This window comes from Xyrauchen texanus, chromosome 30 (genome assembly GCF_025860055.1).
Source record: "Xyrauchen texanus isolate HMW12.3.18 chromosome 30, RBS_HiC_50CHRs, whole genome shotgun sequence".
NCBI classification, from domain to species: domain Eukaryota; kingdom Metazoa; phylum Chordata; class Actinopteri; order Cypriniformes; family Catostomidae; genus Xyrauchen; species Xyrauchen texanus.
The window spans coordinates 36213693-36240562 of NC_068305.1; the positions used below are offsets into that span (position 1 = coordinate 36213693).

General features: G+C 39.6%; 1 protein-coding gene across 1 annotated transcript; it reads right to left on the bottom strand.

Annotated features, from left to right (window-relative positions):
* Positions 1 to 186: 186 nt before the first annotated feature.
* On the bottom strand, positions 187 to 6901 carry chgb (chromogranin B). Its single transcript, XM_052098932.1, is given in 6 exon segments — positions 187 to 1163; positions 3356 to 3607; positions 3609 to 5041; positions 5533 to 5626; positions 6462 to 6508; positions 6753 to 6901. Coding segments are annotated over 6 exon segments (1929 nt in total). The 5' UTR covers positions 6799 to 6901; the 3' UTR covers positions 187 to 1106.
* Between the last annotated feature and the right edge of the window lie 19969 nt (positions 6902 to 26870).

Genomic DNA, 26870 nt, shown 5'->3' on the forward strand with positions numbered 1-26870 from the left:
ACTGGAGGAGATTAACCCATCATGTGATAGCTCGACCTAGGCAATCAGTTCAGTTGAATTTAAGTCGAAGAAACTATTCAGGCAGTGCTTTATTCTGTGTATGAGTTGCAAGACTTTATTATTCAAAGTCTCTTATCCAGAATGTTTTCTTTTCTTTTTTTGCCAAGATTTGCATTATCACAACATAAAATTTGTATATAAATTGTTCCCATCTTGTATGTGGAAAAGGAAGTATGCTTTTAAGTTTTCAGCATCCTTTTCACTTTTGTCAAATTTTGCTCATAAATGGGGCGGCAGGTGGTAGAGCAGGTTGGCCACTAATCGCAGGGTTGGCGGTTCAATTCCCAGCCCACATGACTCCACATGCTGAAGTGTCCTTGGGCAAGACACTGAACCCCAAGTTGCTCCTAATGGCAGGCTAGCACCTAGCGTGGCAGCTCTGTCGTCATTGTGTGTGTGTGAGTGTGTGAATTGGTAAATGAGATGCAGTGTAAAGCGCTTTGAATACCGCTAAGGTTAAAAAGGCGCTATATAAGTGCAGTCCATTTACCATAAAGTATATCGTTACACCAGTAAACAATATATTTATTTCATGTTTTTGTAGGATTTCAACATCAAAACACAAGTGCATTTATCAGCTTTGGTTTCATAATAGCACGTTTTATTAAATGCAAACGATCAAGAATGCGACGATTCTATTGAACAACATTAAACGATAGCTATTTTTAACATACTTAAACTTTCACAGGTATGAAGTATCATGCTCTTAAATGTGTCATTTCAAATCTGCAGGTTATATTAAACAGCCATTTTTCTTTTTCTAGTTCTTGTAGGTTATTTAATAAAGAAATAAATAACATGAACGCTGTTGTCAAGCATAAAGAATACAGAGTTTTGTCTCTTTGTAGACGTGTTCTTGTTTCTTAGATGCTCTCATTAAACATACGTTGACATCACACCAATGTTTGCATTGTAATTGTAATAGAGTAAGACTTAATAATGCATTAACTAAAGCAGCCCAAATCAGCACACATAAAGCTAATGGAAAGTCTAAACTGGCTGCACAGGAAGATGATGTCTCTGCTGGTTTGTGGCTGGTTCTTCAACTAAGCTGCTTTGTTCATCTGTTGATCCACAGAGGCCAGTTTCTCAAGTTCTTTTACCTGAAAGAAGAAACTAGAGAGATTATTTGCAATCCTTAGAAAAGCTTTGTCCTAAACAATCCTCAGGCCCTGTACTATTTTTGTGCTTGCTATCTATAGTTTATGAATGAATGAAAAAGTTTGTTGCTTTAGTCATTGATATTTCTACATTCCAGGTAGGGAAGATGTAGAGAAGTACTTGAAGTTACATAATATCCCTGTCAAGATGAGGAATGATTCTCTTGGCATTCTGTGGAATCTAGACGTCCCTCTACACTCTTGAGTCAGTGCCATATATCTGCATCGTTTGCGGTGAAGGGGTATCACATAATTTGGGTGTTTTGTAATAGTAGAGTGTATAGATAATTAGTCCCTGTGGAAACGTTGATGCTGGGAGGTAATTGCCAGTTGTTTTTTTTGTGCAGCTGGAGTTGCATGCACTAAAGAACTCAGAGTTCCAGAGTCAACCCACATTCTCTCACTTATTCATGCTGAAATCTAACAAGCAGAGACACGGATGAACTATTTCATGCATCAAATCTGACCTTGTTTCTGAAATGCTTTGAATCAGTAAGATGGTGCTGTGGCTCTTATTTGTGCACTTATGACATTGTTTGCTTGCTTACACCTAGACCTAGTTCCTAACACTTGCATTCATTGGATATGCCAGTAAGAGTTCCTGGAAAGGTGTTTACATGTAATGCGAAATTGGGGTGGTGTGAGAAAAAATTACCTGTGTTCGGGTTTTGCTTAATCGGTGTAAGATCGTGCATATAAATGCACTCATCTTACATGATTATCATATATCTACAGTATCTCACAAATGTGAGTACGCCCCTCACATTTATGTAAATATTTGATCATATCTTTTCATGTGACAACACTGAAGAAATGACACTTTGTTACAATGTAAAGTAGTGAGTGTACAGCTTGTATAACAGTGTAAATTTGCTGTCCCCTCAAAATAACTCAACACACAGCCATTAATGTCTAAACCGCTGGCAACAAAAGTGAGTACACCCCTAAGTGAAATTGTCCAAATTGGGCCCATTAGCCATTTTCCAGATAGGCAGATAGGATGTTCCAAGCTTCTTGGAGAATTTGCCACAGTTCTTCTATCTAGTTAGACTATCTCAGTTGCTTCTGTCTCTTAATGTAATCCCAGACTAACTCAGTATTCAGTGGGGGTCTCTGTGGGTGCCATGACATCTGTTACAGGGCTCCCTGTTCTTCTATTCTAATCTTTTGTATTTGCAAAAGTAATGTATGGGAGTCTAACATTTATATTTCCCATTGACACACTAAAGCTTAAATAAATAACAATTTTAAGACATTTGCACAGTACTATATATATATATATATATGATAAATCAGCGTATTGGCACTGTATATAAACAGTGTGGTTATGTGCTCAATTCTACTCCAATAATGCTTAATAAGGTCATGTAAATGCCTTAAATAGCTTTTCTTTGTCGGGGTATGGGCATAAACGGTTTAAGAGACAGTTTTAAAAAAACAATCGGCAAACATACATTTTTGCCCTTTACCTCAAATTTGTGTTGCCTGCAACACACTTACGCTGTTTTTATCGGCTTATGTTCTTAATGTTGCGCACATGCCTGTTTAAGTTTTAACATCAAAAGCTGAGAATAACCTGATGATTTCTAGTCTTGTGTAAATGGGGTTTCTTGCCTTGTTTATTTTTGGATAAGTTGATTATTCATAGTTATCAGCATATTGGTGTGCATGTAAACACATCCGATGAGCGCATTTACATGCACAATTTACAGCAACTTTGCTTAAGACGACAACATATAATGTCATGTAAAACCCTTAAATGGCTTTCCTTTATTGAGATAAGGACATAAACGGTTTATCGGCACACAAAACATTTTTCTGATTACCATTACCATGTTTCCACTGGCTTATACAATGTGCACTAGTGTTGTGCGCACACCTGTTAACATTTTGAAAAAGCACAGAATAATCAAATAATCCAAGTTTTCCAATCAAAGTTAACATGTTTTTTTTGAATCGGCTGATTTTTGGAAGTTATCCATGTGCTTGTGTCACTCATTATTTTTGCAATTATGTTTGGTGGTGCAGAAATTGAAAAATTCACTTTGAAGATACAGCTACTCATTAGTCAAGTTACCCACGGGCACCTTTTGCTGTTTTTTTGTATAAAAAAAAATATTTGTAAAATACTATACCTCTTCAGGTGTGAGAAGCTTCTGATGTGGCACATCCTTTTCCTCTCCAAGTGGTTCCTCTTGAGAAAACAGACCTCTTTTGTCCCGTAGGGTCTCAGCAATCTCTGCTAGGTTACTATTAGGATGGGGGCTAGTACTTTGACTCACATCTTGGCTTCTCTTGAACCATGCTGGATGGTAGTATCCTTGGTAAATCCAAGGAGAACGTTTCTCATACAAGTCGCCCTTGTTGAGTAGGCGTTCCTCTAACTCGTTCTTTTCTCTTAGTGAGGTACCTCAGTGCAGCCTCCCTGTCCTGCTCTTGTTCTGCAGGGCTCTGGTGTCTTTTTTGCTCATCTTCTTCACCCTGGCTCTTTGAGGGATGGTTCTTTTCATTTAGCTCATGGGCAGTCTTTGGTTCATCTTCATCCCCAAATTCCATGGAGTCGCCACGCTTGTGATTAAACTTGTGGTGATATCTGTATGTTGGCTTCCAGATCCTTTTTTCTATTTCCTCACTCTCCTCCGCATTCTTGTACATCTTTTCCAGGGGCTGTTCCTCATAATCCTCTTTAGATGAGTCCCCACTGCGTTTGTGGTATTTCTTATGATGGTTTCTGCTAGAGGGTCTCCGAGATCGTTTTACGATATCCTCGTCCACCTCTTTAGATTCCTCAGAGTTCATGTCCTCGGCTGAATCTCCATCTCGTTTGTGGAGCTTTTTCTTGTGGTGGTATCTGTGTGAGGGTTTCCAGATACGCTTTTCTGTCTCTTCCTCATCCTCTTCTTTCTCCTCTTCATACCCATGGTTTCGTTTGTGGGTGTAGTTTGGGAAGTCCTCTTGGCTTCTATCATGGTCTGGATCTTCACGCTTGTCTTTATTGCTCAAAAGATGACTCCTTTTGTACTGGTATGGAGGGAATTCCTCTTGGCTGCGCTCTTCATCAGGATTATCACGCTTTTCCTTGTGGAAGATGGAGAAATGACGTTTCTGAGGGAATTCCTCTTGGCTTCTCTCGTCTTCAGGATCTTCTCTTTTATCTTTGCTGCTTCTTTTATAGTAACTCGGGAAGTCTTCCTGGCTGCGTTCATTTTCCTGTTCCTCACGTTTGTCCTTGAGTCTTCTTTTGACAAAACTTGGGAAATCTTCCTGGCTGCGTTCATTGTCCTGCTCCTCATGTTTGTCTTTGAGTCTTCTTTTGACAAAACTTGGAAAGTCTTCTTGGCTTCGTTCATTGTCCTGTTCCTCACGTTTGTCTTTGAGTCTTCTGTTGACAAAACTTGGGAAATCTTCCTGGCTTCGTTCATCATCCGTGTCCTCACGTTTGTCCTTGAGTCTTCTTTTGACAAAACTTGGAAAGTCTTCCTGGCTTCGTTCATCATCCGTGTCCTCACGTTTGTCCTTGAGTCTTCTTTTGACAAAACTTGGAAAGTCTTCCTGGCTTCGTTCATCATCCGTGTCCTCACGTTTGTCCTTGAGTCTTCTTTTGACAAAACTTGGGAAATCCTCTTGGCTGCGTTCATCGTCCACTTCCTCATGCTTTTCTTGGATTCTCCTTTTTACAAAACTCGGAAACTCTTCCTGACTTCGTTCATCATTCAACTCCTCGTGATTTTCTTTGTCAGCTTTGAGAAGATCCTCAATGATTTCCTTCTCCTTGACTTTAGACTCTTTGCTTGATTTTTTCACCTCCTCTTGAGCTGTTTCTGAATTTAAGGAGAAATAAAATGGGAACAAAACAAAGCTCATACCTTATTACTCATTTTCACTTTTGCATGTATACTGTTGCAGGAAGAGTATTTACCATGGATTTATGCATAAATTGGTCATACATTTTGATCACAACGGTAAATCAACACAGTCTTCTTAAACGAATGCAACTGTACAACTGATTGTTAGTCCACAGAGTCTGAAAATGAAACCACTGACCCATAACTGACCCATCCAAGCATAATTTACTGCATTGGACTGGTTAGAAATGATGACAATAACAAAGTCTGACTGTTCTCAAACTATATGTCCAAATGGTATTTAGAATACATTTACATGCCGAATCACTTTGCAAACAATGTTATGCCAACAATAAACAAAATTATTGATTTAATGGAATAAAATAACAATTCATTCTTACATTAAATTAATGTTTTCATGCTTAAACAAAAGATTGAGGCAATAAGCAACAACAACAACAACATACCTGCTTTGAGGATGTTTTTGCATTCTGGATGCAGTGGAGAAGCATCTGTTTTATACAGTGTCTTAGAAAGGATCTGAATTAAACACTGGGTAAGCTGAGAAGAAATAATATGCTGATCAATTATGTGACACATTTTTTGGTTTTTGTCTGGATCAATAAAGTAATTAAAAAAATACATACAAAAATGCTATTCACACAAACCAATGATGAACGGAGTTCAAAGTCGTTTTTATATTTTTTCTGTGATTTAAAGTAGTGTAAACATCTGAAGACAGTATAACAAAATAAATGTCCCATTACACACTGAAATTCTTGACAAATGTTGGCAAATGTAGGTTATGATATTTTAAATTATTATTTTAAAAAACTGTGATTTAAAAAAAATATATTATTAGAATAAATCAATATTTTAAAATCCCCTTTATTTAAAAGACCCTTTCGACTCTGTGTATTTTAAAATATATATTTTTACACTTTTTTTTTTGAAAAGGCACATTTTGTTCAGATCAAATGAAATGACCCTAAGAAAATGTCTTGATATTTGTGACTCAAAAATTCATAATCAATAAAGAAAAGTACTGTATTTATTTATTTATTTTTAAGATTATGTACCCACATGTGAATTGAAGGTGCAAGGAAAGTATGTTAATAATAATAATAACTTATGCTTAATGGTTATGCCACTTGACATTTTTAAAGTCATAAAAACAAATTATTAATTAATTAATTAATTAATTAATTATTATGAATGAAATCTGGGCACAAATATTTAATTTCTACAAACTTCAAAGATGTGTTTTAAACGAATTTAAAAGATTTCTCATTTTTTTCCATCTGAGACAACCTAATTTGTCAATAACCAATTCATAAACTAAGACAAATAGAAAACTACGTGTCTTGATTTGTAAAATATAGACGCTACAGCTTACCAGATCTTCTCTCCTGGTGTCCTGCTCAACTGGTATGGACTCTCCATCTGGGATAGAAAAAGCCTTGTATTAAATGTGTGCTCATCTTAATGCTAGACATTTTTTTTTACTCTTATTTATCTCAAAATCGCCTTAAGAATTAGTCATCTACGTATTACTTGTGCAAAACAGAATGAAACGTTTTCATCATGATCTATTTATTAATGCTCTGCAGCAAAGTACGCTGTCGCTGACCATGGTGCTGAAATGATTTATGAAATTATTATTTATATGCATTGGAATTTCGCTTACCTGCAGTGAGGTAAACAATCAAAGAGACCAAAAGCACAAACTTCATGGTGAATGCAAATGTTTTTCTGGTGTTGTCTTTATCCAGGAGGCGTGTGTCTTCTGTAAAGAGGGAATCTCGGTGGCGGTGCTGCAGTTCGTAGCGCGAGCTGCGTCTGTTTTGCGCGCTCTGTGGGACGCAAGATCGGAGCTCTTGAGCTTGTTGGTTGCTTACGTCACGCCCCATGTGAAAGCTTAACGAGACCTCGCTTTAAATGGGAGATTTAAAAACTAATTGTCTATAATCTTCTATATGCATTGTAACCCACACTGAAGATCCGGATGCACCCGGCATTGCATTGACATTTAGCGGTCTGTATAATATATCATATATGACCTTAACAGTCCGGTGATTTTATGGGCTCAGTTAATGAAAACGGTATGAGGGAGATCAGGGCTAGCTGTCACATGGGAAAGTTGTCACAAGGGTAACTTCTTGGTAACTATAAGATTTTGAGTCTAAAACGCAATTACACAAATGCTTGTTTTCTGTATAATTCTAAACTAAGCCTCTAAACTCTCTGTAAGAGCTCTTGGGTAAACAAGTAATCACAATAAAATATCATATTAATAAGCCTTTTTCAGGGAAGAATATTTTTATTTAATAAATATAATGGAGGAATGTCCGAGCAGATTGTCCCATGTGTTTTAAATGTTGTAATTATTCAATAGTTACAATTTATTGTGACCAAAAACACATCTTGACATTTTTTAATGTTTGCTAAGGTGTGGTGGTGGTGTAGTGGTATAAACCACATAACTGGTAAACTGGTAATCAGAAGGACACTGGTTCGAACCCCACAGCCACCACCATTGTGTCATTGAGCAAGGCACTTAACTGCAGGTTGCTCTGGGGATTGTCCCTGTAATAAGTGCACTGTAAGTCGCTTTGGATAAAAGTGTCTGCCAAATGCATAAATGTAAATGTTTTGGAAGGAGGCCTCTTTGCTACAGTAGCTAATTCTTTTTATTTTATTGTTGTTCTAGTCAAGTCAGTTTCAATAAACTGCAGGTGTCCATTGTGACAATGACTTTAGTGTGATAAAATAGCATGCTTACATTATTTGTGTAAAGTTATATCCAATATTGCAACTTTGTTGTCATGACAACTTGAGGCAGGCACCCCGTAAGCTGGTAAACACTGTAATGCTGTTAAATCCCTGATTTTATCACACTAAAATCAAGTTAACAACACATATAATGTTTATGTCTTATGGCTATACTTGAAAAAAAAAGTGTTTATTTTTAACACTCATACAGTAGACTGGCCCCATTCACTTCCATTGTGTATATATATATATATATAATAAACGAGGGACAAGTCTAAATTAATTTTTGAATTAATTAACATTATGTGACAAATGCTGTCAATTGAGCTTAACTTGTATTGAACCAGAATATTCCATAAAGTATAATTTTTCTCTCCACTTCTGTTGTTGTCCAGTTCTCCACTGCTGTTGCTTTTTGCCAGTTTAATTACCTACATCATGAGATATATCTGTATGACTGATTAATGACCCTGTCAGACTGACTGATGTGAATGAGTTGATAAATGTTTTTTAATTATTGACTGCTTAATGTGTCTCATAAATAATTTAGCCTTAATTGCATAGACCTGTCTTACACATGCATTACTCTCTGCAGTATCCCTGTATTTGTCATGTATATTGTCATTTCTGTCCCTCTCATTGAAAAACATACACTGGAATAGTTCTGGCATGCTTTGAAGCAGATTCTCAAATCACGTCTATCATGCCCCTATATAGCTTTGAAACTTACGATGTATTCCAATACGATGAATTACAAAGATATCTTGCCTCTAAGGCCAAAATCGCTGTTCAGAATTTATTCAGACAAAAAAGAGTGAAGCTTTAGTGCAGCACTCTACATACATAGACACAATAAAGAGTGAAAAGGTGCTGGGTGCAAAAGTGGCCTAGTACATTCAAGCTGTGGATAGATTTGCTAATTGAGATGGCTCAGATGGGTCCCCGGGATATCATCTAGTTTGTTAGGCTTTAATCAAAGTAATTTGCATACTGAAACAAAAGGCAGAGGCCAAAGCGGCATATAGAGGGAGTCTGCACTTTGAATGGTTTAGTAGCTTTGATCTTCTTTTTTGGATCCACGAACTTCATTATAGCATGGCTCCAGTCTCTGTTGGCAAATTCAGGTTCTGTTGTTTTGCATATATGGTCATGCTTTCAATAGGGCGAGTGGTTGAATTGTGAATAAATTGGGTGACAGCTGCTCCATCAAATTCCAGAGCGCTTTGTCAGCATCTACTTTAGACATATCACATATAGAGTAGGCCTACATTATTTACATTATTATGCACGGATTATGTAAATATCACCTGACACAGTGTGGCTATTTGCACTCCTATGGCCTGGTGAAAACACAGAAATTGACAAACTTCACACACTTACAGTATATGGGGGTAGTGAGCCTTGATTATTTCACTGTCAGTCAGGGAAGGTGCATACAAAGTTTCTGTGGAGGCAAATTTCTAATTGTGGTATCAAAAGGAATTGCAAAAACAATGAATCTTTCCTGAACACTTGGCTGGTCAAATGTGTTGTCCCACCCTAAACTCACTGCATTTGTTGAGCCAATGTTGCTATGTTAGGTTAGTTGGGATTCTCAAACAAGCAGAGGAATGTCTTGATAGCATGACCGTGTTTACACATTTGTGGGAAGTCAATCTACGAATTGCTTGCTTACAGTTCTCTGTGCATATTAACATGGGATAAGAAAAAGTACTTCAACAGTGACCAAAAACCAGTTATTTGTCTTGCAAGCTGTTTTGGAGGGTTTTGCATATGATGGTCTTTTCAAAGGGTGTGCACCGCAAAGAGACATGGGTACAGGCTAGTATACACAAGCACTCCTGCAGGTGCGCACTGAATGCTTTCTGTTCTTTTATGCATTCGCCGATGAGAAAAGCTATTGCAAGCTGCTCTTTGTGTTGATGTGGGACTGTATTATCTCTCTTGTCTCAAAAAGCTGCCTGACACACAACTAAAGCATCCTTTTTAACATACGTCAGCACCTAATTATATGCATCCCTTGCAAAACATAATTTGAATCAAACCCTCAAGTTTTTGTTCAATCTAGATAGATAGATACACACAGACCGCAACCAGACACACAATGCAAAGTGAGACAGGCACTGGGAAAGATTGCGCACATCTGCAGAATTCCAGCCTTGAGTCCTGTTCTTATTATGAAAACCCCAGAGAGGTTTATGTGTGAGGATTTAAACATTCAGGCAGACTAGATAATTCAGACTGCAACAGCGCAACTGTGAAAGACAGTGGAGGTGCTCAGTGGAAGAGTTATTCATTCTTCACCCAATGAAACCACTTAAAATTTCATCCAAGACACAGGCAGCAATCTCAGGCCAACACAACAAACGTGTTTTGCTGCTGAATACGAGGATTCCAGAGAGTCTATCTGACTGCAATGACACTTGGATTGCTGAAGTTTGTGACTGTTACATCACTGTGGCACTTGGATGACTGGGTAGTAATGGATTACATGTAATCTGGATTTTGAAATCAAGTACTTGTAATTAGATTCATTTTCATTTAAAATACTTGTTAACAGATTACAGTTACTTTTATGGATTACAAGAATACATATTAATCAAGAAAAGGCAGTAAATTGTTCAAAATGTATTAATCCCCTCTAAGTCTTCGTTTAATTTATTTTTTATTATCATTCTAAATCAGCCTACCGCTGATATACATTCGGAAAGCCTTTGAGTGTTTTATAAAGGGGGAGGGGGTTTGTACTCTGCTTTTAATAATACATTTTCTTTTCAATCAATCAATCAATCAATCAATCAATCAATCAATCAATCAGTTTTATTTCTATAGCACATTTAAAAACAACACATGTTGAACATTCTGTATGTATATTATCTGTTTATGCTATAATTTGAAGCACTTTAAAATACAATAACACATAAAATACAATAACACATAATAAAGCAAGCAACCCACATTAGTGTCTTCAAATAAAATTAAAAAATAAATGTCCTGATGTACATGACCTGTTATGTAGTGGAAGGCTTTTCCAATGTCATGGAGCTGCCACTGACAAGGCCTGATCTCCCTTTGACTTAAAACAGGACTTGGGGATCATTAAAAGTAAACTCTGCGAAGACCTTAATAGTCTAGAAGGTGTGTGATGTGGAGGGAGATCCGTAATATAGGGAGGAGCCATGCCATGTAATCCCTTAAAAGTAAAACATACAATCTTAAACTGAATCCTAAATTTGACCGGAAACCAATGAAGAGATTCTAACACCAGAGATATGTTGTTATCAACAATCTGGACTAACTGCAGACGTGACAGTGAAGTATGAGAAATGCCACAGAGCAATGAATTGCAGTAATCTAATTTTGAGGAAATAAATGCATGTATAACAACTTCCATGTCCTTAAAAGTTAAACAGGGTTTCAATTTTGCAATGTTCCTTAATTGAAAGAAACCACCTCTGACCACAGACATTTTGTTACTGGTTTTTTGTGACATGGATTTACAACTATTCCTAATTTGATCTGTTATCACACATGGGTGGTGTTTGAGAGCAAGAGCATTTTATGTGCTTTTATTAATGTAATTCAGAAACACACACCAACCCACACACACAAACAAAAATCATATCAAATCAAAGATTATGATCCATTAAGTTAGTTTTCTTTAATGCCTTAAAGCAACATTATGTCAAAAATGTAAAAGGTTATCCTACTCAAATGCATGTGACATCAAATAAACACGAATTAGGTCAAAACATTGGTCAATTGTGGGAATATTTGCGCTTCTAGCTATGCAACCAACATTGTTGCCGGAAGTGCGCATTGCATTCTCAATGTTTCCACAAGGGGCGCTAAATACCTTATGTTTCAGCATGACAAGGGCGTCGCCATTATCAAACTTGAATGTGGACCTCTTCCAGTATAAGCCACCTACCGTTTCAGCGATACAAACATATTTATACTGCTTTATATTGCAGGCTAGCAATACATGTTATCATATTATAATCATTCATTATTATTTTCATAAACACATTAGTTTGGAGCGTGTATAGTTTTACCATTTATTGCATTTTGCCATCGTTTTATCACGTGCTGTTGCACAAGCAGAATGAATGAGAGATCAGGCGCTGAAATGCTTAGCTTCATCTGTCACACCAAAACTGCATCTTGTTTCATCTTGGAAAAATAATAAATGCATTATTCTCTCTGTTCTTGTCAGAGAGCATTCTCTCTTTCTTAGTGGTGTATAGTAAACAGACATGCAGATCCACATTCAGCATGGCTTATGAAACATCGCCTCTGGAAATAAATAAAGGGATAATCGGAAGTTATGCAGGTACATATGAATGGAGATTCACAGCGACATAAAAATACTGCATCGTCATGCCTTTGGTAAAGTAATACAACACACAGCAACAAGTGAATGATCAGCTTACTCTTTCACCATAAATGCAGATTTATGGTGAAATCCCTGATTCTTTTGGAAAATGATCTGACATTAGGATATTATTCTGCAGTATATCATGTGGTTGTATGATAGTTTATAATCCCCTAGCACTACATTCTGGTATTATTATCCTTCTAGTTATTTACATTGCTGAATGTAGCCACTTACTTCCGTGTTGCAAAATGAGGTGGATAGCAGACATTAGTGTGAACTGTCTGGCTTCTACGTTGAGTTTTCCCTTTCAAGTCCACAACTGTCATGGCAGAACAACAGTTTGAAGAGAGTATTTGCCAGAGATTCTTTTATACTGCAATGTCAACTTCCACAGATATACCATAGGAGAGAGCATAACGGTCAAACTATTGCGGCACAAAGAACTCTTGATTAGTTCTATAGTAAACCAGAAACCAAAATGCTGATCAAAAGAACCTATAATGCGATCAAGAACTTTTTTAATATCCAAAGAACCATTTGGCAACTCAAGATCCTTTGTTCAGCTCAAAATGTAAGTTCTTCAACCTAAGAACCATCGAAGAACCCTATTTATAAGTGTAAATGCATCAATGCAAAAGACATCATTATGATGTTGGATAAAAACCTTTCAATAACATAATTTTGACTATTTATGCTATAGAGAGACAGACAGTTGTGATAATGCCAGCATCCAGTCTTTTCATAACCTGATAAATGTAATCCTCCAGGGAAATAATTTTGGAGGGAAGCTGATACCTTGCTATGAAGAACAATATTAGCCAATTAAGTGACTTAACTCAGTCTTTCCAAACACTTCCACAACAAAGATGACCTGCTAATTCTCTTCAATTCATGAATTACCCTCTGGGTCGGCTGATCAAAACCAGGTGCCCTATCAGAAATCGATCAAGATGATCAAGATGAGAACTCACAGTGACAGAGATATTTAAAGAGGCCAAACACACAGATGTGACATTTGAACACCTGATCCCTCATGTCTCTGGGCGATGGACGTGATCTTCCATTTGGATAACATGATGTGAGAAGGTTTAAGCATCAGCCTGGCGTTTCAGCATGACCTGCGGCATTCTCTGCTGTGGAAAACCAAATGAATTGAGGGGAAAAGAGAGAGGACTGCATCGTTCAGTTTAGATCTGTAATGGTGAATGTCAATGAAGTTAACCCAATGCTGCCCTACGGCTGTTCAGATTATGTCTTTTACAAGGAAAGTCTTGTAAAAAAGAAAAGGACAGGAGTTCAAGCTGACAGCAGCAATGCGAATGATTCCATTTTAGGACTGTTGCCCTTAGGTAAACATTACACTTTTGCAAGTTACCAACAAAATCCTAAAACATTCTAGTATATTTAAAGGGATAGCTCATTTAAAATGAAAATTATGTCATCATTTACTCATTTTTCTTAAAACGTTTCAATGTTTGAAAAGAAAAAGTCTCTTAGAAAGTCATCTTAGAATGCCAGGAGTGGTGGTGGTGTAGTGGTCTAAGCACATAACTGGTAATCTGGTAATCAGAAGGACGCTGGTTCAAGCCCCACAGCCACCACCATTGTGTCCTTGAGCAAGGCACTTAACTCCAGGTTGCTCCAGGGGGATTGTCCCTGTAATAAGGGCTCTGTAAGTCGCTTTGGATAAAAGCGTCTGCCAAATGCATAAATGTAAATGTAGAAAGTAGTCTGTTCAATTAATCAAAGCACAGCAACATTATGATTGAAGTAAGATCTCATGCTTTGTATAGTTCAATTACATGAATACCAATCATTTTCAATTGATTGAAAATCTGTGTGCATTCTACATCAGTTACTCTTAAAATGCCCACTGGAACATTCAGAGTGAATCAAACCACTTGTTCATGTATGTCAACTGTATTTAATCATCTCTTATTGACAAATTGTGATTGCTTTTTTTGCACACAAGTCTTTGCACTACAGTTATTCTTTGTGCGTGTCACCTAAGACAAAGCGCATGGACGAACAAAGCGATCATGCTTTTGTTTCTGTTGTTCTGTGTATGTCAGCGTCTCCTCTTGCGCCACTCAAAATCATTTAAATGTGAAGGTCACACATGAAGGCTTGTCATCACCATCCAGTGTCTGATGTGCAAATGAAGCTCACCATATGCATTTTCAACTGCAAATGGCCTTTGAGTAATTCAGATTCATTACAGTTGCAGTCTGATCTACATAAAAACATGCTGTTGTTCACTCTGCCAACGCCTCTTGTCTTTGATTGACGACAATTTTACGCATGCCAGTCCATCTGTTGGATCTATAAAAATTTTGATTAAGGGTTCAAAAGTTTTATTTAGATTTCTAAAGTGAAAAATACATTTGTACATTTTTGGAAGAAAATGTAAGCAATATTTGTCAATGCAAAACTCCACAATGCAATGGTGCTGTGGGTGGTTGCAACAGCATTGCTAAGCCGATGCTAAGCCGATACTAAGGCATTTGGAGTGGTTTTTAGCATGTTGCTAGGTGTGGACTTGTTGCTAAGTGGTTGATAGGGTGTTCTGAGTGGTCACTAGGGTTTTTCTAGGTGGTTGTTAGGGTGTTCCGTGTAGTTACTACTGCATTAATAATTGGTTGTTAAAGTGTGTTCATGGTGGTCACTAGGGTGTTGCTAGATGTTGGGGTGTTTTGGGTGGTTACTAGGTGGTTTCAAGTTGGTTGTTAGAGCATTCTGTGGTCACTAGGGCCTTTCAGGGTGTTTTGGGTTGTTAATATGCGGTTACTATTTGGTTGTTAGGGTGTTCTGGGTGGTTAAGGCATTATATATTTGCTGAATGCTGAAAAAATATTTGAGTAAACATTGGTGGTACTTGAAAGTTCTGATTTGATCGAAAGTGGTACATGACCTGAAAAGATTGATAAGCAATGCAATAGGGCATTGCTGGATGGTTGTTAGGGTGTTCTGGGTGGTCAGTTAGCTTTGTTATCCTCGTTATTCACAGTGTACTGCATATATGCCCTCTTGTTTTCCCTGTCTTTGTCTTGCATTGTTCTCAGTAGTTTTTTCTACATTGGTTTGTTTTTGTGTATTTGCTTTTGTTTATTTAAATAAATCTTAAATTGGGTTCTCTAACTTTGAGAGAAAACATAGTTAAGGTGCTAGCACACCGGACGAGAAGCACCATGCTGTGTCGCGTCACGGCTAGGACACGGCACAGGTATCTCCCTTTGCCCAAAAACAGGGCACGTCGATGCGGTTCAATTGGCAGACATTAAAATCAAAAGTTAACAAGGATTTTCCTTTCTTCAAGAATGAAACATGTTAGAGTAAATAATCTATGTATGTCCTTTGATAATGATTTGGGTCGAATTTAATGGACAATATGCGCTCTGTGTCGCAGCAGAAATTTAAGCAGCCCCCCGATTCGTAGCTGGGCGCCGCCGACAGATGGCTAGCGCCAGCATTCGAATTTTAGAATGCGCCATGTCATCTGCCAGACACATCCAGTGTAAGACCCCCTTTATAGTTAGGATGTTCTGTGTGGTATTGTGCATTGCTTGACGGTTTTTAGGGTGTTCAGGCTGGCCAATAGGGTATTGCAAGGTGGGTTTTAGGGTGTTTTGGGTGGTCATTATGTGGTTACTAGTTGGATGTTAGGGTGCACTGGTTGGTCACTAGGTGGTTGTTAAGGTGTAAAACAATGGTTTAAAACAATATCTGGGCAGCTATTTTTCAATATAAAAGTGGCATAAAAGTAGCTCCTATCTACTTGAATGGAGAAAGACCAAAATCTCTTACTCAAGATTATGATCAAAGAACATATTTCAAATCAGCAGTCAAATCTGACAACAACAGTATCATAAATTGTACTTCTTTATCTTAGATCACGCTTAAAAAACATTATTGTTCAAGCTGGACAAACACAGAACCACATGAGACTACACAGACTAAATAAGACCTACACATTCCTATATAAAGTGCACGTACAAACGTGTGCAACAAGTACGGGACAGTACAATAATTACTAAAAAGGAACAGGCCAATAGGCACAGTAAGAGACAGCGAGAGACAGTGCAATACCGACCAGTACACATTTCTAATCGGAGTAGTGCAAAAAGATTTTCTAAGAATGCCTAATGTACATAACTGTAAAGGGATTTAGATGGGCAAGGAGGACGCGAGAACCGGCGTGACAATATAAATAATGAACAGCATTGGAACGTATGATTCCTTTTATCCAGGTGGGTGAGGGCCAGATGGAGGGTGGTGGCGATGGCGTCATCTGTTGAACGGTTGGGAAGATACACAAACTGTAGTGGGTGTCTATATCTAAAGCTGATTTGGCTCTTTTACCTGTAAAGCAGGACTTCCTTTTCTGCATTCGTTGGCCGTTCCTATTCCTCCCATTCATTTTAATAGCAGTGGTCTTTCTTGGCTAAACTGTCTCTGAACAAACCCATTATACTAAGTATGAGCATTAATAACAGTGAGGCTTTCCTTACCAAACACTAACAAGCACCACCAATTAGGCTGTAAAGTTCTGGACCAATAACACATTATGCTGTATTGCACCATATTTAATGCTAAGTTACTTCATTTACACTATATTGCCCCTAAAGGAATCTTTGAAAACAAACATGGACTATAATTTCTCACATGGGTACAAGTATTCTGTCAGCAAAGATTCAGAAAAAAATAAATAATATTTTGGCATTAAATGGAGAGAGCTAGAAAACTCTCTGCCCCCCAAAAATAACATGGTGACATACCATTGTAAACTATAACATTAGCTGCCACTGCAAAGATGAAAAATAATTGGGATATAAGAGTGTTAGTAGTGTGAGCCAAACACAGACAAACTCCTACGTTCTGTTTGACCCAGTGGGGATTGTGTGGTTTGCAGGATATTTAATTTGCTCAATGGGTTCTTTGGAACACAGAGCGGTGTGCTTGGAGAATTGCTTTAATATTGAAACCTTTTATAGGCTCATCTGTGGAGAGATGGGCTGACATAGGCCAGATAACATGCCCTAACTTCAAAGAGACTTTTAGCTGTGTCAACTTGTTCTCCTACATTTGCAGAATTGAGAATCCTTTTAATAAGATGATCCACCAAATAAGGATGTGTAACCCTGTAAATTCATTCACTTTTTATATAAATATCAATCAGGCAAAATGAAAGTGCTAGGAGAAAATATACATATTTTAATTAACATTAAAATAACATATTCTTTATTATTTTCCCATTTTAAGAGTCCAGAAATTCAATAAAAGGATTATTCCAGGTTCAATACAAGTTAAGCTCAATCGACAATATTTGTGGCATTATGTTGATTACCACAAAAATGCATTTAGATTGATACCTCCTTTTATTAAATAAATAAATAAATATAAAATGTATATAAAAAATATAAAAATCGAGATTACAGTGTGGCACTTACGATGGAAGTGAATGCGGGCCAGTTTTTGGAGGGTTTAAAGGCAGAAATTTGAATCATTTAATTTTATAAAAGCATTACATTAATACTTCAGTTAATTATGCTTAACTAATTATTATTTGAGCTGTAAAGTTGTTTAAATGGTAATTTTAGGGTTTGTTGACAACATCATCATGGCAAGAATGTTGTAAAATTGGCTATAACTTAAGCAATCTTATCACACTAAAATCATTTTTACATGCATATTGTTTATTTCTTGTGGCTATTCTTTTGAAAAGTTAGTATTTTAACATTCACTTCCATTGAAAGTCTCACTGTAACCAAGATTTGTAATTTCTTTAAAGGGGTCATGACATGGGTTTTTTTATTGTATTATTATGTTCCCTTAGGTGCAATTATAGTATTAATATATTTTTTTTTAAGAAAAACTTTTAAAATCTAGTGATTTATGACCTTTTCCCACCCTGTTTCTCATCCTCTCATTCAAACAGTCTGTTTTGGGGGCGTTTTCCATTTAAGACTTCAGTGTTAACGCCCACTGTTATGATTGGCTAACGTCAGTGCCTATGTATCAATTATTGACGCCCCCAGCCAGAACAATATGCAAGTAAACTAAGTAAAAACACTGTGATTATTCATAATGAATGAAATTGCGCTTTAAAAAGTAGTTTAAAGTTTAAAATAGATTACTTACAGTTTAGCGTCGTCGTTGTTCCCAGAATAGTCGGCACGGACTTATCTTTGAGCAACAGTTTTCTGGCAAAGCCAGCATCATATTGAGATTTGTTCTCAAAACAGTCATCCTTAAAATGTACAGAACAAACGCTTAAGTTAACACTGCCGTGACTGGGACGTCCGCAAAAAATAAACTGCATCCATTTTTCCCTGACGTCTGGATCTTTCAGCAGCTTATTCAGAGGTTTTGTTTGACCACAGCCAGGAACAGCACATCTGTGTGGCATCATAATTTTCCTGTGCACAAGTAGTCTCTGTCAGAGCTCGCTGTCCATCGACTGAACACTTGTGAGGCGCACGGCGATACTGAAATGAGCGTGAGTTGTCTTGCGCTTAAAGCGTAGTTATCTTGTGCTGGAGGCGGTCATATGCAAACGCTGGTACGTCACTTCTAACCGTCACGTCACTTCTAACCATGAATCCAGAACGAGCTGTATTTTGAGCTTGATTAAATAAATGATTTGTTTAGAATGGGGAGGACGTCTTAAAATATTAAACTTGCAGGACGTTTTAATGATACAAAGACCTCTTATATACCAAAAGATCAAGGCAAATTTGGTTTCTCATGTCATGACTCCTTTAAAGAAAAGAAGAGGCAAGTCAAAATACAATTTTGTGGGAATCATTAAATTGCTGCCTAATAATGCTTAACAAATTATTATAAAATGTGTTAATACTGGAAATTTATTTGAAGTTATTTAACCTTTATATATCTTCTCCACGGGCCCCTGGTGGAAAACACTGACTGTTTGTGGATAGCAGGTCAGGAAATTATAGAAATATATTTTTAAACAGTCATAAAACCAATGTCGAAACACTAAAAAGCCACTCTACTTTGTGGGACTACACAAATTACCTCTGCATTGAATTGTCACTGTATCTGCTCACACAGGCTGGACAATTCTGAACATTGAACACTCAATAAATAAGAGATACTTACAGTGGGTACGGAAAGTATTCAGACCCCCTTAAATTTTTCACTCTTTGTTATATTGCAGCTGTAACGCGCACAAGAAGAGACAGTCACAATGTCGAATAAAAACAGCTTTATCCGAAAAAACAGGCAACAGTACAAAAAGGGCAAATCCAGTGAAGAGTCGTCAAGGGGGAGCGTGAGGTCGAAGCCGGGGAATCAGAATATAACAAAGGGCAAATCCAGTGAAGAGTAGTCGGGGGAAGCGTTAGGTCGAAGCCGGGAAATAGGTAAACAACTAGACGGGACTAGCGAGAGGAAAAGACAAGGGAAACTAGGGGAACACTAGCACTGGCAAAGCGAAGGGGTACACTAAACAATAACCAACAAGAGTGAGACGAAAGGGTTGTGATATATATAGGGGAAAAAACGAGCGGTGCAGGTGAAACGAATAACCTAGTGATAGAGACGAGTACAGGTGAAACTAATAACTGGTGATTGGGAGCGAGCGTGCAAGCTCGGGGAGCGAGCCTGTGAGCTCGACGAAGTGAGCGTGTGATCTCGGGGGGGCGAGCGTGTGAGCTCAGGAAGCGAGCGTGTGAGCTCGACAAAGCGAGCATGTGAGCTCGGGGAGCGAGCGTGTGAGCTCGACGAAGCGAGCGTGAGAGCTCGGGGAGCGAGGTTCGTGACAGTACTCCCCTCTCTGCTACGGACGGCTCCAGACGGCCGCGACTCGGTTGCGAGGTGCGCGACCTCTAGGAAGCGGTGCAGGACGATCGGGATGCTGGCGATCCCAACAAACAAAAAACCCCGGAACAGAAAACCCACAAAACACAACGACAAAATTGAGGGCAGTCCAAGGGGCACAGAGGGCAGGCAGGAAGGCAAGGTCAGGGGGTCATAGCGGACAGGCGGGTGGTCGGGAGATCTAGGGGGCAGCCATAGGGCTGAGACTGGGTCAGGGGGTCTGGAAGGCGACTGGAGGACAGGGATTGGGTCAGGAGGCCAGGGATGAGGCAACAGGGACGGGACAGGGTCAGGAGGCCAGGGAATAGGCCACAGGACAGGAAGAGGGTCAGGAGGCCCGGGAGGAGGAACAGTTACTGGGGAAGCTGGCAGAACCCAGTGGTGAAGGGTTCCCGGGGGCGGAGCCGTGAAAGGCGGGGCCGTGGAGGACTTGGGAGATGGAGCCTTGGAAGGCAGAGCCGTGAGAGACTCGGCAGGCGGGGGACTGAGATTGAGGAGGCGGCACCATAGGGAGCCCAAGAGACAGGGCCGGAGGCTCTAGAGGCGGAGATCTGGAAGGCTCTGGCGGCGGAGCCGACGGAGGCGGCACCGTAGGTGACTCTAGAGGCGGGGTTCTGGAAGGCTCAGGAGGTGGAGCCAATGACGGTGGCGCCGTGGGAGGCTCTAGAGGCGATGGAGGTGGCACCGTAGGAGGTTTCTGAGGCGAAGACCCGGCGGGCTCTGTCATCTCTGGGGGTAGAGCCGTAGGAGGCTTGGGAGGCGGAGCCATAGGAGGCTCGAGAGGCCGAGCCCTAGAAAGCTCTGGAGGTGGAGCCAATGACGGTGGCACCGTGGGAGGTGCTAGAGGCGGAGGCCTGGAAAGCTCTGGAGGTGGAGCCGAAGGAGGCTTTAGGGGCGAAGACCTGGAAGGCTCTGGAGGCGGAGCCAAGGGAGGTGGCGCCGTGGGAGGTTTCTGAGGCGAAGACCTAGAAAGCTCTGGAGTCTCAGGAAACAGAGCCGTGGGAGGCTCGGGAGGTTGAGCCGTAGGAGGCTTGGGGAGAAAGGCAGTGGAAGACTGGAGAGGCTTGAGAGGGGGAGCCCTGGGAGGCTCGAGAGACTGGAGAGGCGAAGCCCTGGGAGGCGGAGCCCTGAGAGGCTCGAGAGGAGGGGGAGCCCTGGAAGACTCGAGAGATGAAGCCCTGAGAGGCTCGAGAGGAGGAGGAGCCCTGGAAGACTCGGGAGACGAAGCCCTCAGAGGCTTGAGTGGGGGAGGAGCCCTGGAAGACTCGAGAGATGAGACTGAGAGGCCCTGGAGGAGGCTCTGAGAGGTGAGGAGGAGGAGCCCTGGAAGACTCGAGAGACGAAGCCCTGAGAGGCTTGAGAGGAGGAGTCCTGGGAGGCTCGAGAGGAGGAGCCCTGGGAGGCTCGAGAGGCGGGGCCCTGGAGGATTCTGAGGGGCGAGCAGAGGCTGGCCGAGCCGTGGAAGACTCTGAGGGCCGAGCAGAGCCCAACCGAGCCGTGGAAGACTCTGAGGGCGAAACAGGGACCGGCAGAGTCGTGGTAGACTCTGAGGGCGGAACAGGGGCCGGCAGAGCTGTGGAAGACTCTGAGGGCGGAGCAGAGGCCGGCAGAGCCGTGGAAGACTCTGAGGGCAGAGCAGAGGCCGGTAGAGCCGTGAAAGACTCAGAGGAAACCTCTGCAGTCTTGAGCACAAGACGAGACTGGGGAGAAGGGGCCCTCTTCCTTCTCTTACTCCTTCGGCCAACAGGAAACGTGGCCATGGGGACGGTTGAGGCTACAGGCGCTGGCTCTGGGACGGTTGAGGCCACAGGCGCTGGCTCGCCGACCGTGGCAGGCATAGGCGTGGGCTCGCTGGTCGTGGCAGGCATGGGTGCTGGCTCGCTGGCCGTGGCAGGCTTCGAGGCTGGGGCCGTGGCGTGGAACTGTGGTTCAGAGTCTGCCTCCCAGCGAACCAGCGAACAGTAGGGCGAGGTCAATAAACTGAGCCAGGTCGAGGGAGCAGCGACCACCAGGCATAAATGATGAGGTTGGCTCATTCAGTCCACACTGAAAAATGTCCTTTAGAGCCACCTCATCGAAGCTCACCTGGTTAGCCAGGGCACAAAAATCAACCACGTAGGCCTCCAAGGGTTGACTCCCCTGATGCAAAACCAAGAGTCGGGCCGCTGGCTCCATAATGTTAAGGGCAAGGTTATGGGTTCTACAACCGCTGCCCTGCATAAACAACCCTTGGCAAGCGCCTGAAGAGCCATCAAACCTCTCAGGGGGTTGAAGGCTTACGGCGCTCGGGGATGTGTTGGGAGCATAAATGGGCTCAGGGACAGACACAGGTGGAACAGGGTGAAATAAATCAAAAATCGCACGTACCTGCTGTCCCTGGGCCGTGAGCGCTCGGTCATGTCTCCCAACGGTAGATCCTTTTGCAGAGTGTGCTGTGAAAATCCGCTCTAGTGAGCTGCGAAAATCCTCCGCGGGATGCATTGTGACTGTCTTCGGTGGGGTTGGTTATTCTGTAACGCGCACAAGAAGAGACAGTCACAATGTCGAATAAAAACAGCTTTATTCGAAAAAACAGGCAACGGTACAAAAAGGGCAAATCCAGTGAAGAGTCGTCAAGGGGGAGCGTGAGGTCGCAGCCGGGGAATCAGAATATAAGCCTGTGAGCTCGACGAAGCGAGCGCGTGATCTCGGGGGGGCGAGCCTGTGAGCTCGGGGGGGCGAGCGTGTGAGCTCGGGGGGCGAGCTTGTGAGCTCGGGGAGCGAGCGTGTGAGCGCGGGGAGCGAGGTTCGTGACAGCAGCCATTTGCTAAAATCATTTAAGTTTATTTTTTTTCCTCATTATTGTACACACAGCACCCCATATTGACAGAAAAACACAGAATTGTTGATATTTTTGCACATTTATTAAAAAAGAAAAACTGAAATATCACATGGTCCTAAGTATTCATACCCTTTGCTGTGACACTCATATATTTAACTCAGGTGCTGTCCATTTCTTCTGATCATCCTTGAGACGGTTCTACACCTTCAATTGAGTCCAGCTGTGTTTGATTATACTGATTGGACTTGATTAGGAAAGCCACACACCAGTCTATATAAGACCTTACAGCTCACAGTGCATGTCAGAGCAAATGAGAATCATGAGGTCAAAGGAACTGCCTGAAGAGCTCAGAGACAGAATTGTGGCAAGGCACAGATCTTGCAAGGCAAATGTTTCAATGGATGTAAACTACAGTAGGCCTATATATATTATTTCTTTAAATATGTTTTATTTATTTCACTTTTTTATATAGTTCCAATTGTTTTTTCTTTCTTTCTGCAACATATACAATAGTAAAAGGAAGTACATAGCTGGAAATATGTAGGAAAGAACATTACAGGAGAGATACAATGCAGAGTGAGAGACATATATAAGAGTAATAGACAGTTACAGTATACAAGGTGAGAAGTTTGTACACAAACAAGCTTGTGTTACTGAAATATACAGCTCATGCCACTAGGTGGAGCTACACCTAAAATGCAAGAAAAAGGATCATATGTCAAATTGGTAATATTCATTTTTTCACACTTCCAGAGTCTTAGAAATACTTATAAATGTATTTTGAATAATAAAACGATAGGAATACAACAATGCATATGTAGTTGCAGGGTTATAGGCATTTAAGTTTTACCTACATTTCAAATTATTTTTACAGGATGAACATTCTTCCAAACTATCTCTAAATAAATTAGAGAATGGGAGCAAACTCCAATCATAATGATTTAAAAGTTGTTTTTTGCACAATAAAGATATTTTTATGTATAAGAAATAAAACTGTACATCTATAAAATAAAGTGCAATCAACTGAATGCACAAAAAATATAAACAAGTCCAGAAAATTTATAAAATAAATATCATAATATGTATAAAAAATAAAAAATAAATGTACTTTATATTCACATCATAGATCAAATTTAAAGACAGTGGGGAAAATAATAAAATGTGTTATTTATTGACAGGTGCATTAAACACATACATAACACAGAAAGAGTGAAAATGTATAGTAATATTGTGCTTATTGCTTTAAGATGAATAAAGTTCAGTAAAAGTTCAGTTTTGCATGAAAATGCTTATGCAGACAGAAAACTGTTAATCACAGTTCCTCAGAATGTTATTGGCTTCCCGAAATAGTGTTGAAACATTAAAGAACAGAACATGAAAAAAAAAAAAATAACATTTTGCACTGTACATAACATACTGTATTTTTGTACTTTATATTACAGATTTGTATTAGATTTGCACTATTTATGTGTATATGTATGAAGGTGTGTGTCTGTGTGTATGTGCGTATATGTATAATAATTTTTTTTTATGATCTATGTCTTGCTGCTGTTTTTGTATTGTTGTACACTGGAAGCTCCTGTCACCAAGACAAATTCCTTGTATGTGTAAGCATACTTGGCAATAAAGCTCATTCTGATGGCACAAACTCAGCATTCTTTATCATGCAAGGTTACTTTTGCACGAACAAATCAGCCAATGAGATGCTGTCCAGTGTTTTTATTTCATACACTGTTTTGACACAAATAAGTAAGCAAAAATAATAATAATAATAATAATAATAATAATAATAATAATAATAATAAATAAATATTCACTTGGACTAATTGGCCCTAAAAACTGTAATTATATGGTTTCTTTTATATGGGTTGAGGGGCACTGTACCAATTCACTGTCCAAAGGCTCGTTCTAGACACATTGCTATATTCATTTGCTCTCTATTATCTTATACACTGACAAGGACAAATGAGTGGCAGGGTGAAAACAGGCTAAAGAGAGAGAGACAGACAGTGACTCATTAAATATTTATAATTCTGCATTCAGTCTAAGCATGGTAAAATACCTTGCATTCACCATTCAGAGCAATAGCCCTTAGTTCAAAAGACCCATTGTATTTTCCCTCACAATGGCTCACACAGCCAACAAGAAAGCCTAGCAGGGAACAAACGTCCATCATGATATCAAGGACAAAGCAAAACAAACACTAATTTATGATTGAAGATATGGTTTATGTCAGCAATGGCAGAAGCTGGTGCCATGCTGTTCTAAACTTGACTGTTAATGTGATTGTATTTGTCCTAAACATAAATGTAGATCTGTGTTATTTAAGACATTCCAGATTGTGTTCTTTCCTGTCCTGCTTTTGTCATTCAGATTCTTTTTCTTTTCTTTTCTTTCTTTTTTTTTTTTTTGTCCCCAGTCCATAAAAATATATTATCTTCATTTTAAGGTAAACCTTTGTGTAAAGAAGACCTCTGACATCAGACACACTATCAAATTGTGCAATAATACATTTGTACTAGGCAACGTACACAATTTATTGAAAGTATACAACATATGCATGTATTAATACAGAATGAGTCAAATATGTTCACCTTTTAACATTTAAAAGAAGTTAAAATAAGATTATAATTTTGATTTAACCTTTATTTAAACACTACACAATATCTATACTTTCATCTTTAAGGATGAAAAGGAAAAGCCTGTTGATTTATTTATAATTGTAGGATATTTTATTACACACACACACACACACACACACACACACACACACACACACACACACACACACACACACACACACACACGTTGGTGCAGCTATCGTTATGAGGACTCTCACAGACATAATGATTTTTATACTGTATGAACTATAGATTCTATCCCCTAATACACTAGAAATGAAAATGGGACACTAGAAATGTCCTCATAATCCATACTTATAGCATAATAACCTTGTAATTACCAGTTTGTAACCTAAAAAAGGCCTTACAAACCATTTAAACCTTATATACAGTATGTGGCTTATAGCCAATATCCCCTATATCAATACCAATACTGATACCTCTACTAAACTTAATTTTTATGAATTATTTGGATAAAATTAGTAACTTTATTATTATTACTTAAATTGTTTTGTTGCCCTGCGATGGACTGGCGACCTGTCCAGGGTGTCCCCCGCCTTTCGCCCAATGTTAGCTGGGATAGGCTCCAGCCCCCCGCGACCCTGTACACAGGATAAGCGGTTGACGATGGATGGATGGATGGATGAAATTGTTTTGATTTTTTACATTTATGGGCCTAAACAGAACATTATCAGGCTGCTTTGTTTACCCTTTAAAAATGTGTTAGTATAAGCCACATACTGTATAAAACCTCTAAATTAACCATAGATATTATTATTATATGGCTACTATTACTAAAACCAAGTTACCATAAGGATACTACAGTAATGCTGTAGTAAAACCATGGTTAATTGTATCAAAACCTTGGTTACTGCCAAAAAGAAGAAAAAAAGTTCTGACAACGCAACAGTAGTGCCGTGTATAATGGCACTTTTCCACTGCATGTTACGGTTCGACTCGCCTCAACTCTACAAGCTTTACTTTTCTGAGCTTGCATTTCCACTGTAGTTTAGTGCCGCCTCAACGTGGGAGGGATTATAGGCTGATCGTCATAGTTGCGCCACATCTACTGCCGTGACATCATCTTAAACATGACACAAACTGACCAAAACAATAACATGACATGACTGCTAGCTGTTAGCTACTTGGTCTGGTTGTTTTAGAAGCAAGCTTCCAACAGCTGGTCAACAAAATAAAGTGAAGCTTTCAAGCAGAGATATAGAATAGAATCCTTTATTTTGGACACACATTATACACACAGTTTTTTGCATATATACAGTGAAATATATTAGTTTTCACATATCCCAGCTATGCTGGGGTCAGAGTGCAGGGTCAGCCATGATACAGCGCCCCTGGAGCAGATAGGGTTAAGGG